The sequence below is a fragment of the Protopterus annectens genome, chromosome 13.part0, assembly GCF_019279795.1.
Source record: "Protopterus annectens isolate FY-2018-M chromosome 13.part0, PAN1.0, whole genome shotgun sequence".
NCBI classification, from domain to species: domain Eukaryota; kingdom Metazoa; phylum Chordata; order Ceratodontiformes; family Protopteridae; genus Protopterus; species Protopterus annectens.
The window spans coordinates 618,225,788-618,239,191 of NC_056747.1; the positions used below are offsets into that span (position 1 = coordinate 618,225,788).

At 40.5% G+C, this 13,404-nt stretch overlaps 1 protein-coding gene across 3 annotated transcripts in view; it reads left to right on the forward strand.

Moving 5' to 3' along the window:
* TEX14 (testis expressed 14, intercellular bridge forming factor) overlaps positions 1-13,404 on the forward strand; it is a 3,435,352-nt gene that overhangs the window by 2,878,944 nt on the left and 543,004 nt on the right. For all 3 annotated transcript variants that reach the window (XM_044054283.1, XM_044054282.1, XM_044054281.1), the window contains one exon: positions 2,850-3,046. In XM_044054283.1, the coding sequence (XP_043910218.1) occupies positions 2,850-3,046 (197 nt within the window). The remainder of the gene's footprint in view (positions 1-2,849; positions 3,047-13,404) is intronic.

The window sequence follows — 13,404 nt, forward strand, 5'->3', positions numbered from 1 at the left end:
GTATAGCATTCTGGAATCATTATGATACATCAGCCTTCTGCAAACCATGCAGCTAGAATACAGTGGAAAGGTGGCACTACAAAATGCATAGTCTGATGGAGAGGAGAATTAATATTTTCAAGGTGATGCAGCTAGAGCAGACCAGTTTGGAGGATATCAGGAAAATTCATTTTTTTTTTTTTTTTTGGTATTCCTTCTTCACCTAAGAGAAGAGTGCCTGAAACAAAGGCCATATTTCAAAAACTTTTAAGCAGTTGTGACAAATTCGCACCTAGGGGTCTCCTTGACTCACATTTTCTGTATTGCTCTTTCTAAGTTACTATCTGCCCAAAGTTTTTAGAACATGAATTCCTTGTTTAATGTGTTGAAGTCTGGGCACACGATGCTGTGACATCTAATTGGAAGTAAAAATGTGTGGATGGCAGTGTTTCCCCAGACCAATAGCTTGTACACTTCTGTCATATTATGAGGACTACAGCACACTCTAAATATGAGTTGAACATATAGTATATTGAAATGTATACTGACATTTTAAGTATACGTTCCCAGACGTTAAAGGGTATGGCAGGTTACCTTAATTTGTTTGATAATGTAATGTGCGATCGTGCATATGCTCGAGTCTAAATAGCAATTTATGGAACCTTTGTAAGCACAAATGTCGAAAATGGGTTTTCGACATGCGTCAAAACAGTGTACTCCTCATGACATTTGGAAGACATCAACAGATATCTCCAAACACCGTCATGCAGGGGGGCAAGCCCCGCTGCACCCCCCACACCCCCTACTATTTTAATATACTAACTCTAAAATAGCACTACAGTAAGGGAAGAGGTACATGTTCCGACCCCCCCACTGTAGTGCGATCTGCTCTCAGAAAGTTGAATTCACATGAGCGAATGCACACTGGCATTCGCTCAGGTGTGATTTCAGCCATATGTGGTCCGTCAGTATGGACTTTTGCAATCATCCTGTCGCACATCTGCCATCGCAGATGTGTGCTTCACACAAATGAAGGTAAACCATGTATGGAACATATTTGTCCACACTGTATATACAAGGCACATGTGGATTTGCAAAAAAAAAAAAAGAAACACCAAAGTTTGCTGAATATCAGTGCAGTCAGTGTTCTGCCATTTCAGTATTGTCATTTCGGAAGTGTGGTGTCAGGTTTTTGCAATTCCATCATGTCATCTTGCTGATTCTTATAGTAAATCATATATGTGTGTGTGTGTGTGTGTGTATATATATATATATATATATATATATATATATATTTTTTTTTTTTTTTTTTTTGCAGATGACATTGTGATCTGTAGTGAGAGTAGGGAACAGGTGGAGGAGAACCTGGAGGGATGGAGATATGCTCTAGAGAGAAGAGGAATGAAGGTCAGCAGGACTAAGACAGAATATATGTGTGTGAATGAGAGGGAGGATACAGGAATGGTGAGGATGCAAGGAGTAGAGGTGGCGAAGGTGGATGAGTTTAAATACTTGGGATCAATAGTTTGGAGTAACGGTGAGTGTGGAAGAGAGGTGAAGAAGAGAGTACAGGCAGGATGGAGTTGGTGGAGAAGAGTGTCAGGAGTGATTTGTGACAGAGAAGTACCAGTAAGAGTGAAAGGTAAGACCAGCTATGTTATATGGGTTGGAGACAGTGGCATTGACAAAAAGGCAGGAGTTTGAGCTGGATGTGGTAGTTAAAGATGTTAAGATTTGCACTGGGTGTGGCGAGGGTGGACAGGATTAGAAATAAGTATATTAGAGGGTCAGCCCAGATTGGAAGGTTTGGAGACAAAGCCAGAGAGGCAAGATTACGTTGGTTTGGACATGTGCTGAGGAGGGATGCTGAGTATATTGGGAAAAAGATGCTAAGGATGAAGCTACCAGTTAACAGGAAAAGAGGACGGCCTATGATAAGGTTTATGGATGTGGGTGAGAGAGGACATGCAGGTGGTTGGTGTGACAGACCAAGATGCAGAGGACAGGAAGAAATGGAAACAGATGATCCGCTGTGGCGACCCCTAACGGGAGCAGCCAAAAGTGTAGAAGAAGAAGAAGCAATTATATCCTGAATGACCATTCCTGTATTCCTTCAGTGAATAATTTGAGTATATTACTTATGGTTATTTTGTTTCCTTTTCTCCATACGCTATCACTCATTTGTCATACAGAGATGCTTACAAATTCATGGACTTAACTTTTCTCTGATTTGCTGGTGGGTATACTGAAGTTAGAGGTGTTAACAAATTCATGTACTTCTCTCTAATTTTCTGGTGATTGTATGAAAGTGATAATCTTTGTCTACTGCATCCTTCGTTCCTTCCCTGCTAGGGAATCATAACTCAAAAAAATAAAGGGAGGATTCACCAGTTCACCGTGTAAGAGGAAGCCTTACTTGTACCCAAGTCAGTACATTGTATCACAGTTTATACATTGAAGGTAAGGGTCAGTTGGTTTTTACAGATTCAGGTTGGGATAGCAGAAGATATTCCTTATGTTTGATTTACTGTTACAGTGACTACACCTCAAAGATCTGTTGTTGTGGTTCATAGGCTCATAGGGTTCAAAGGTAAGTACTAAGTTAGCTGCACTTGTGGGCCATTTTAAGTTTAGCTGATTTCCTTCAAAGATGAGACTCAAACCCTGTATCTTGTGTCAGTGAGGTAAACACACCAGTTGTTAAGCCAGCCCTCCCAACATGGTAATTTTACATACCCACGATGGTAATTTTACATACCCACAGCTGTACTTCTGAAAAAAGTTTATAATTTTGTTCTTTCTTTCTTTTGTTCATTTATTTATTTTGTTTGATTTTTTTTATTTTGTTTTATTTTTTTATTTTGTTGAAGAGAGAAATGTAACAACATACAAGAAGACATCCTCAGAGGCAGTGCTTCCTCTAAATAGACTGCTGGATACCACGATTTGGGAAAGTTCAGACTCTGCTATGACATCCTTAGGAAGTTTTGCCACTGCATATGATACCTCAGGAATGCTACGCACTCAATCTAAAGCTTCATCGTCTGGGTTCAGTGAATCTCTGAGTGTAGGTTTAACAAAATTGTATAAAAGTTGCCTTACTTTTATTATACTTTGCTTGTTTTGTTTTATAATCAAGATTGCAGATGTTATTTGAAGTAGTACATTACTGGCTTACTGAACAACTGTAGGTAACCATAAAAAGCGTTTACACCCGTTACAATGCTGTATCCGGAGAAGGAATTAATTCAGTAGTGGTTAACATCATTCCATAGTCAAATGGCCATGGTGACTCAGCCTAGTGGCTTTGGGAATATACAGTAGGTATACATTAATATATGTATTAGGGAGGACTGGATCTTAGTTGTAGCTGCAAACTGCAACACTTTAAAATCTCTGAATTAGTTTTGTTTAGAAGAAGTACAGAATGTAGAAGAATAAGAAAACCAAGGTTTTAAAAGATGCTTGCAGGATGCAAGGTGGGCAGAATGAGAAGAGAAGTGAAGAACAATGAGATACTGCCTCTAGATAGTGGAGAAAAATGAACTGAGGAAATTTCACTTGGGGTACTTTGCAAAACATGTATTTATACAATCTGCACAACTCAGTGCACCAATGTATATATGTTTCCAGACTGAAGACAGAGGCCAGTATCTCTATACACACACACAATGTGTATATACACATTCATAAATTTTAAATTTCATAACATTGAATTTCATAAAAATGAGACCAAAACATCTAAATCCCATAACACTGAAAACCCAAAACATTGAAAACTCAGAACATTGAAAGTGTGCTTCATAATATTGAAAGCTACGGTACATATGTAAATAACATCCTCTCTGCCTAACACCTAACTAACAAACACACTTTCTACTACGTTTCTACAGGGCAATGTGGGGGGGGAGCACTGCCCTCCACACCCCCGTAAATTAAAGATTAGGAAATTAACTTTTTTCCACTGTAGTGCGATCTTGGAGTTGGCATATTTAATTTACGGGGGGGGGGTGCAGAGGGGCTTGTCCCCCTGCAGAAACATAGTAGAAAGTGTTTGTAGGTGATGTGGTAGGTGGAGGGGATCTTATTTACTTATACAATGTAATTTCACTGTTATGAAGCACACTTTCAGTGTTTTGAGTTTTCATTGTTTTGAATTTTCGATGTTATGGTCTCAGTGTTATGACATTTCAATGTTCTGAAGTAGACCATATATATATATATATATATATATACATATACACATACATATACATACGTGCATTCAGATATAGATATGTCTATATATCTATCTCTGTATATTTATGTTGGGTATACGTAGACAGATATATACATCTCTGTTACTGTCTCTCTCTCTCTATAAATATATATATATATATATATATATATATATATATATATATATATATATATGGATCTGTGTCAAATTAGCGAAGTTCTGAATCTTTGAAATTCACATGGACGAGACCATATGATCGAAGTTTCGGAACTTCAAACATTAAAAAAAAAAAATGTAATAAAAAATTATATTTTTAACATTTTTGCAGGGGGGCAAGCCCCACTCCACCCCTACATGGGTGGATGTGCCCCCCACACCCCCTGCTAATTAAATATACCAACTCCGAGATCGTACTGCATTGCTGAAAAGGGTAAATTTCCCTGTCCATGCTGTACTATGATCTCTATTCAAAACATTTGAAGTTTCAAAGCTTTGATCATATGGTCCCGACTATATGACATTTGAAGTTTTGAAACTTTGATAATTTGGTAGAGACCCAAACAAAAACAGTGGCACATTTAATCTAAAATACATTTAATCAAAACTCATTTCACTGAAAATGTCACATACACCAAATATATCTCAGTGCTTTTTTTCAGGTGGACTTCCCCTGCACCCCCATGTGTGTGGGTAGGTGGGTTTTAACCTCCACACTCCCTAACATAACTATATTAACTCTACAGTCACAAAACCACAGAGAAAAGAGAATTCTTCAGACACGTGGAATCACTGCTGGCTTACATAAGCAAACATCTAGACGTAGAGGTGCAACTTAACAGTGGCCATTATTAAGGAACTAATACTGATCACTGCTAATTTACATTTTAACTCCTATGCTCCGGAACCAAACACAACATTAATTTTCTACAGGCTAATGTAGTTTTCATTCAAATGTGAATCAGTTATTTGTAGTTTAAATAAAATGAGTTTTGGATCAAATTTGCCACTGCTGTGTATTTTTTTTTTTTTTTTTTGTAGATCAAATTTCAAATGATCTTTAGATCAAATTAAATGCAACAATATATACGCCCTCACATATATCTATCTGTATGTGTCCCAGTTGTCGGTGGTTAGATGAGAGAAGTTCACAAAGGTAAGGTTCTATTGGGCACCACCCGAGGAGTGAATTTGTGGTCACCTATCCATTGATATAGATGGCGTTTGAAGAGAGTCAGGGAGGGTCTGTGTTTCATGTGAATTGGAAGCTTGTTCCAGAGAAGTTGCCATCTTTGGGAGATGTATCTAGCTCTCCAGCATGACTTGTTCTTGTCAGAGGCTAGGTTAATATTACTGGAGTGAGTGACCCTCCTGTAGTTTGATTTATGAATGTGTAGCATTTTCGTGAGGGCTGGGTCAGAGACTACCCTGTAAACCAGGCACATGTCATCCCTAAGCAACCAAATCTGTGGTTTTGGCACCAATCATTTGTCTGCATTAACACTGTCTGCAGTATATTAACATTGTTGCGGGACTCAATGATTGCTCCTAATTTGCAATTGCAGTGCACCTCATCAGCCACAGGCCATCCAAGTTTGCCTGGACTTCAGAGAAATAAATTCTGAACAATAACCGGGCCCAGCACAGAACCCCGTGGTGTGCCTGTGGTGACTCATCTTTTGCTAGAGGTAAAGTCACCCACTTTGACAGTATGTGTCTTGTCGGTGAGTAAGTTGGCTACCCATCTGGTAATGTTCATAGGTGTTTACTAGGCTAATGGCTACAAGGGCCTTTTTAATCCTAGCCATGCATCCCAAGTCTCTGACAAGTTCTGAGGGTTCCTATCAGATAACCAAAGACGCATTTTATCAAATGCGTCTTGGTCGAACTTGCAATGTTGAAAAGGCAAAATGATGAAGCGGCATATAAGCAAATTCTTTCCCTGGGAAAGAAGTTGCTTGGCCGCTTCTGTCACTTTGCCATTTTCGGCACTGTACTGCGATCTAGGAGTTGGTATATTTAAGTAGGGGGACGCCCCCCACTTTATGCAATGTTTTAATGTCTTTTATTTTGGGGGGGGGCAGTGATTTTTTTTCCCTGGGGAAAAAAAATCGCTGTTCTGGTTATTCGATGTCTTGTGAATTCAAACTTTAGAGTTCGATATAACAACGTTTGATTATTTGGTCGTTCGTTGTTATAATATAGACCCAGTTCTGATACCCTTGATAAGTTTAAGCAGAGGTTAATTCCAAATTGGGAGAGTTTCTGTATAATACCTGAGTGGAGGATTTTGTCAGATGTCTTGACTAGGTCAAGATTGGTGGTATGCACTGTCTTTGGCCTCATCCAGAGCCTTGGTAACTTTTTGAACAAGTTAGCCATGTTTAACAAGGCATGATCTACCTTTAACGAAGCTGAACTGGGTTGGGTCTGGAGTTTGGAGATTAGCTATGTCCGTGTTAATAAGGTCCATAATGATTCTTTCCATGGCTTTGCAGATGAGGCTAGTCAAGCTTATGGGCCTATAATTCCAAGGCTTGGTTGATGGTTCCCTTTTGTGCAGAGGGATTACTGTTGCTGTCCCTCATTCCACTAGAACTTAGCCAGTTCTCAGGCTGTGGTTAAATAAGGCTCCAAGTGTGTCTTCTGGGTCATGTTTTAAGTTGTTTAAAAAGCAACCTAGAATATTGTCTGGTCCCACTGATGATGTGTGTTTGGCCAAGGAGAGCGCCAAGATGACCTACTCTTTTGAGATAATAGGCTGATGAATGGTGGTAGGTCAGTATTTACAGTAATTCCTGTGGTAGGTTCGGCTTGTAGTAGTGTTTATTTGACTTCTATCTTTGACAAGTGTTTGTTTTTACTTTTTCTGAGGAAACATAGTATTCTGAGAAGTGCACTGTGTATGTGTGCTGTTAGACATTTGACACCTGTCTGCACTGTTGTTGCTCTGCTTTATTTTCATTTTTTGACGTGAACATATTGCAGAACTTTGATTTTTTTCAGCACTTATACATTATTTAATGCACCCATGACTGTGTCCTGTGTGTTTTTAACATTGAATTACAGTTTTATTGCTAATAATATTGTTTGAGTATACTGTGGAGATTTTTCTCTTTTTGACAGGGCAGTATAATTTAAATTGCAACTTAACATTATTTTATTGCAGCTTAACATGAATAAACTATATGGGGCTAATTTTTAACACTGATTTGGCACATTGGTTAGTTTTATTTATTTATTTTATTTTATTTATTTATTTTACATTTGTTAACCAGGGGTGTCTGACTGAGCCAAAAAGGCCCTTTTTCAGCAGAGGCCCGGGAAGAAAAGCTCCACATAGAAAAATTACAGATACATTTAGTTATTTAGACATGATCAGTATATACACAAATTACAAAAGACATGTTTTTTGTTTGATGTTTGGACTTTCTGTACTGGAAATTCTTTAACTCCTGTCAGTTGTAAAATAATTCTGAATATATTTCCAAGTGTTTTTTGTGATAATAGCACAGTTTGGCCGAGTTTATTTGTGTGGAGACATACTTATTACTAGAAACTTTAATTGCTTATTGTGATCCATTATCCAGTACTGTCAGTTTATTATTCTAGATGATGTTCCCTCTCTCCCCTAACTTGATGGACAGCTAGGGTAACTTGCTGTACATATGGTGTGTGAGGTCCTGGGTTTGAGACTTACAAGGGCTGATTATTTATTGGATGGGAAATAGGAAATTCACCCCAGTGATCACTTCTGTGGCTCTGCTTGACAGGGGCACAGGAAAATATTTTTTTGCTATGATGGCTTAGTTGTTAACTACTGTGACTGTAGTGTACAGGGTCCTGGGTTTGAGCCTTGCAGAAGTTGTTTTAGCCTAGTACCTACCTATGAACCTATATTCCAGGGATCACTTCAATGGCTCTGCTGGACAGAGGCACAGGGAACTAATCTAAGGGGGCAGCGAAAGCCAACATTCCGGCTAGACTTATAAATGCCTTCGGGCAGATAGCCTAGTATGAACCTAACTGTTGTACCCTCCCATCAACTCTGGTTGCACCTAAAAAGAAAAAGGAAGAAAATAAAAATATGCCTCATCCTGTGGTTAGTGATTCGTTTGGGGCTACTGTTCAACCTGCAGACCACTTACATTTTTACTTCATCTCCCTTGGGGGAAGCTTTGCCAGCCACTATGGAACAGGTGGTTAGACACCTCTTCTGGGGCTTTTGCAGTAGCTGGTGCAGATATTGGAGAACCAAACCCTTTAGCTGCAGGTGTAGTCTCGGGTAAGAGACCCCTTTCCAGACATAATACTCTATTCCCACATATTTTATCCAGTAGTGAAGTTCACAAGAGAAGGAAACAGAAGCTTCATCATGCAGTTGATAATCAGATTACAGCTGTTTATAAGGCTCATATGGTTTCCTTGGGTATGAGTGTTCTGCAGATAGCTAATTCTGGAAGTTGTGCTCCCATCCATGGCAATGTTACTAGTTTGGGTAGAGACCTTTCTATTGTTTCAGAGAATGATAAGGAACCCGATGAGGACAATTGTGATTTTGTAGTTGACACCAATTCCAGTCAGTCTGATTTTCAGAAGGTGAACCTGAGCTTAAGTCCAAAAAAGTGTTCACTTTTCATCATATGATTGCTAGATTTAGTGATGTTCTTGCTTGGGAGCAGTTGGTAGTTACTGCAGAGCTAGGGAGGATATATGACTTTATAGAGGACAATATGCCCAGTTCTATATCTCCCATGTCTTACTGGCCTGCATGTAGGACACCAGTAACTATTCCAACAGTTCCTAAAAAGATTCAGAGAAAATGTAGGGTCTCTTCAGATATAACAGGTCTCTTCTGATTTGATTGTTGAACCAGCTGCAGTCTCCCCAGCTTCCTGCTCAGAAAAAAAGTCCCTGGCTTCATCTAATCCAATGCACTGATAAAGCTGGAAAATGGCTAGAGTTCAACGGTAAAAGGATGTTTCTTTCTAGTAATCTTGTCTTTAGAATGTTAAATTATCAAGGCTATATGTGGAAATTTATTTTGTAGTGTGCATACAAGTTGGATGGTTTTGTTGCATCCTTATCTGCAGAGCATAAGTCTTATATGAATGATATTGTTTCTAATTTGACTCAGATTTCGAAATGTGCATTGAGAGGTATGCTTAAATGTGCAGATACATCTCAGGAAATGCTGCTTCTTCTCTTGTTTTAAAACAGTTTTTTGGGTCATGTAATAAGAACTTATCTGATGATTACAAAGCTGAAATTGTGATTGCTCCTTTAAGTTATGAGCTGGTGTTTGGGCCCTCTGCTACCTAGATTCTCCAACCGTGGGATGAATATAGACAAATTAATGCATGGGTTTATCTAGGATGTTTGCTGTGCCCAAGTTCTTCCCAAACAAGACATCTTCCTTCAAGGGGCAGAAGAAACAATAATCCCAGCCAAACAAAAGTCAGGAATCCAGAAGGTCATGGCAGGAGGACAAGTCTTCAAAACCAAGCAAGAGAGTTTCCTTTCTGAAGATCAATCCCCTGCAGAGAAATGATTGTGTCAAGTCTCCGAGCACCACTGCCTCTCCTGCTGTTCTTTCTCTTCCTCCTTCCTCCGGGCTGTTTCTCAGTCGTGCAGCCGGGTTGCATATAGTCTCAGACAAATAGGTTTTGAGAATAATTTGGAAAGGATACACTTGGCAGTGGTAGAAAATCCTCATCCTTTCAGGATAGTTCTCCTGCACCCACCAGACCAGGCAGAGCTGTTTCTTCCAGTGCTCCATCACATGGTAGAAACAGGAGTTTTAGAACCAGTGACTGTGATATATAAAAAGTTAACTCAAGAAACTTTTTTGGTTCCAAAAAAGGGAGCACTACTGGAGACCCATCCAAGATGTGACCTTTCTAAACATATTTATAAAATTCCAAAATTCAAAATGCTGAGCTTACATTTGGTCCAAGCATTGCTTCCATACCACTGTTTCATGGTGACTCTGGATTTCAAGGATACATATTGTCATACTCCTATTGCTCCAAATTTCAGGAAATATTTGAAATTTGCCATGTCTTACTTACATTATCAGTTTTCTGCATTACCTTTGGGCCGTTTACTAAATCCTGATTGTCCTCAAAGTGTCTGTTTCCAGTAGTTACCTACTGCAGAAGCCAAGGAGTCCACATTTTTCCATATTTAGACAATTTGCTGATTTCTGCTGATTCTGTGTACAGGTGCTTGGAATCCTTAGACAAGATCGCATCCCTCCTTTTCCACTTGGGCTTCAAACTAAACCTTCAGAAGTCTTTCCTTACATCCTTTCAATGAATTATTTTCCTGGTGTGTTGGATTGACGCAGGAAAAAAGGATAGCCTTCCTACCAGAAAACAAAGTTCTGACTTATCGGGGTATTTTCTTGGATTTCTCTTTTCTTGATGTGGCCTCAGCAAGAGAGTTTCTCATAGTTATAGGCCTCGTGGCATCACTGATCCTCATATCACTAGCCAGACTGCTCATGAGAAAAATTCAGTGGTACTTGAAGACTTGTTGGACCCAGCACCTTCATTCCTTGGATTTCCAGGTACTAGTACTGGGATTTGTAAAACAGGAACTGCAGTGGTGGAGAGATCAACTGTTTCTGATTTCAGGGCTCTCTTTCCGGGAAGCAGTCTTTGAGAGTTCAAGTGCAAGACTTGTGGGATCTTCGGGACACACCAAAGCACATAAATGTAAAAGAGGTATTGGCAGTGGTTAATGCCTTACATGTTCTTTGCCACTTATGAACTTTGGGTCCCCTTCCAGTGGTCACTGGCAATACTACCATGATGTGGTACCTGAACAAGCAAGGGAGTAAAAACACTAATCCATAGTCCCACCAAGGGATCCAATATCCTAGACCTGGTCATTACCAGCATGAGAAATTGATGCTCCACACCTATGGTCACCCCCTCATTGGTCAGATCAGACCATAAGCTAATCACCCTAAACATCCACATCCCACCCCCACCCCCCCACCCTCAGTAAGGAAACCTCCATAAAAACTTCTCCAAAGCCAACTTCATGCTACTCAAGTCAGAAGTTACAAACTTCATGACACCCATGCAGACAGGAACTGAAAGTTCATCTGCTGAGTCCTACACTAAGGCACTGTACAAGCACATCCACTCATGCATGAATCGTGTCATCCCAAATAGAACCAAGATGCTCTCCTCCAAAAAAGGAAGCCAATCTGGTGGTCCCCTGCCATAAACAAACTTTACAACAAAAGGAAGAAACTGTTGCAGAAAAGAGGAAAATCCCAGGATGCAAAAAACTCCCTTACCAACCTCAATAAGAAGCTGAGATCCCTCATAAAATCCTCCAAAGCTAGTTACGAAAATAAAATTGCCAAAGATTCCAAAGACAACCACAAGGCATTCTATAACTATGTCAATAATCTAAATGGCAATGCTCAGATCTGCTCTGAGCTACAACAGAATGGCATTAAATATACTGATTCCGAGGATATTGCCAATATCCTGGCAGATCGATTCAGTGCCAACTTCACCCCCCTCTCACCCCGTAAATGTCCCATCTCAATACCAGAAGATTGCCAAATTCCGGTAATAACAGCCAAACAGGTAAAAAATGCACTCTCCAAAGCTAAGAATACAGCATCCATGGGACCAGATGACATCCCGGGCTGTGTACTACATGAACTACAAAATGAACTGGCACCTCACCTAACTGTCATGTTTAATCATACCCTCACCTCAGGCTTCATGCCCACTGAGTGGCGCACAGCTACCGTTATCCCACTCCACAAGGGGGGATCCACCTTGGATCCCGGGAACTACTGCCCCATCAGTCTGACGAGCCTAATCTGCAAGGCCATGGAACGTATTATCATGGAACTTATAAACAAAGACATCGGCAACCTTAAAACACTGGATTCCACCTAGTTTGGGTTCGTGAAGGGCCGGTCTTGTCACCTGAACCTGATTGACTTCTTCGAATCAGTCTCCAGAGCCGTGGACGAGGGTAAATCAGTCCACACAGCCTATCTGGACCTCGCCAAGGCCTTTGACACCATCCCCCACTCTGGAATCATAGATAAACTTACTAAGCTGGGCATTAATCCCATTATCACTCGATGGGTTGCCAACTGGCTTACTGACAGAACCCATACTGTAAAAGTAGCTGATTCCAAATCCAGCTCCAGACAAGTGACAAGTGGAGTACCTCAGAGTTCAGTCCTGGGACCTCTCTTGTTTGGCATCTACTTCTCTGAAGTACAGATCAACACTAAGGGACTCTGGCTAACAAAGTTTGCAGATGACTGCAAACTGGGAGCCATTTTTAAATCCCCAAATGATGTTGATACTCTACAAAAGGGCCTTGCAGAAACAGATGCTTGGTGCCAGAGCCATGGGCTCAAGCTCAATGCCAAGAAATGTATAGTTATCCCCTTTGGGAAAAAACATGTACCCGTGAATTACCACATAGGTGGCAGTACACTAAACACCGAAAGTGTGATAAGAGACTTAGGGACACAGGTGGACAGTGGTCTCACCTTCAGTAACCACATTGCTACAACATTCAGGAAATCCTTCTGAGTGGCACACCTCATCACTAAGGGCTTTTCATCCAGAAAAGAGGATGTCATTGTCCCACTGTACTCATCCCTCATTAGAGCCGTTATAGAATACAACACCCCATTTGGTATGTACCTCTCAAGATATCTGCAACAACTGGAAAAGCCGCAGAAATGCCTCACTAAAAGAATCACAGGCCGAAAACAGATGCCCTATGCTGACCGCCTTAAAAAACTCCAGCTATACTCTGTCGCATATCGTCTACTCCAAGGCAATCTCTGCTTAACATACAAGGCCATGTCAAACCCAGAGCTGTTGGACATGCTACACTTAAAGAAATCCGGGGGTTTTGAATTTCGCGCTTCTAAAGTTCCACTATGGTATCGTTTTGATCCAAGGACCTCAATGAGGTCTCCTGCACCTTCCTCTAGGTCGAAGCATTCTCAGCCCCTCGTCATCTTCATCCAGGTCCTGCAGAAGCTGGTCCAAGAGGATATGGACAGGATGGTGAGGAGATTCCTCAATGCCCCGATCCAGATGGGGGTAGTCTCGCCTCCATCCTCTGACGGATCCTTGAGCTACCCAGGCCATCCCATCAGAACTCCTTCTCTGACATGACCCTTGGTTTCGGGGTCACAGGAATTG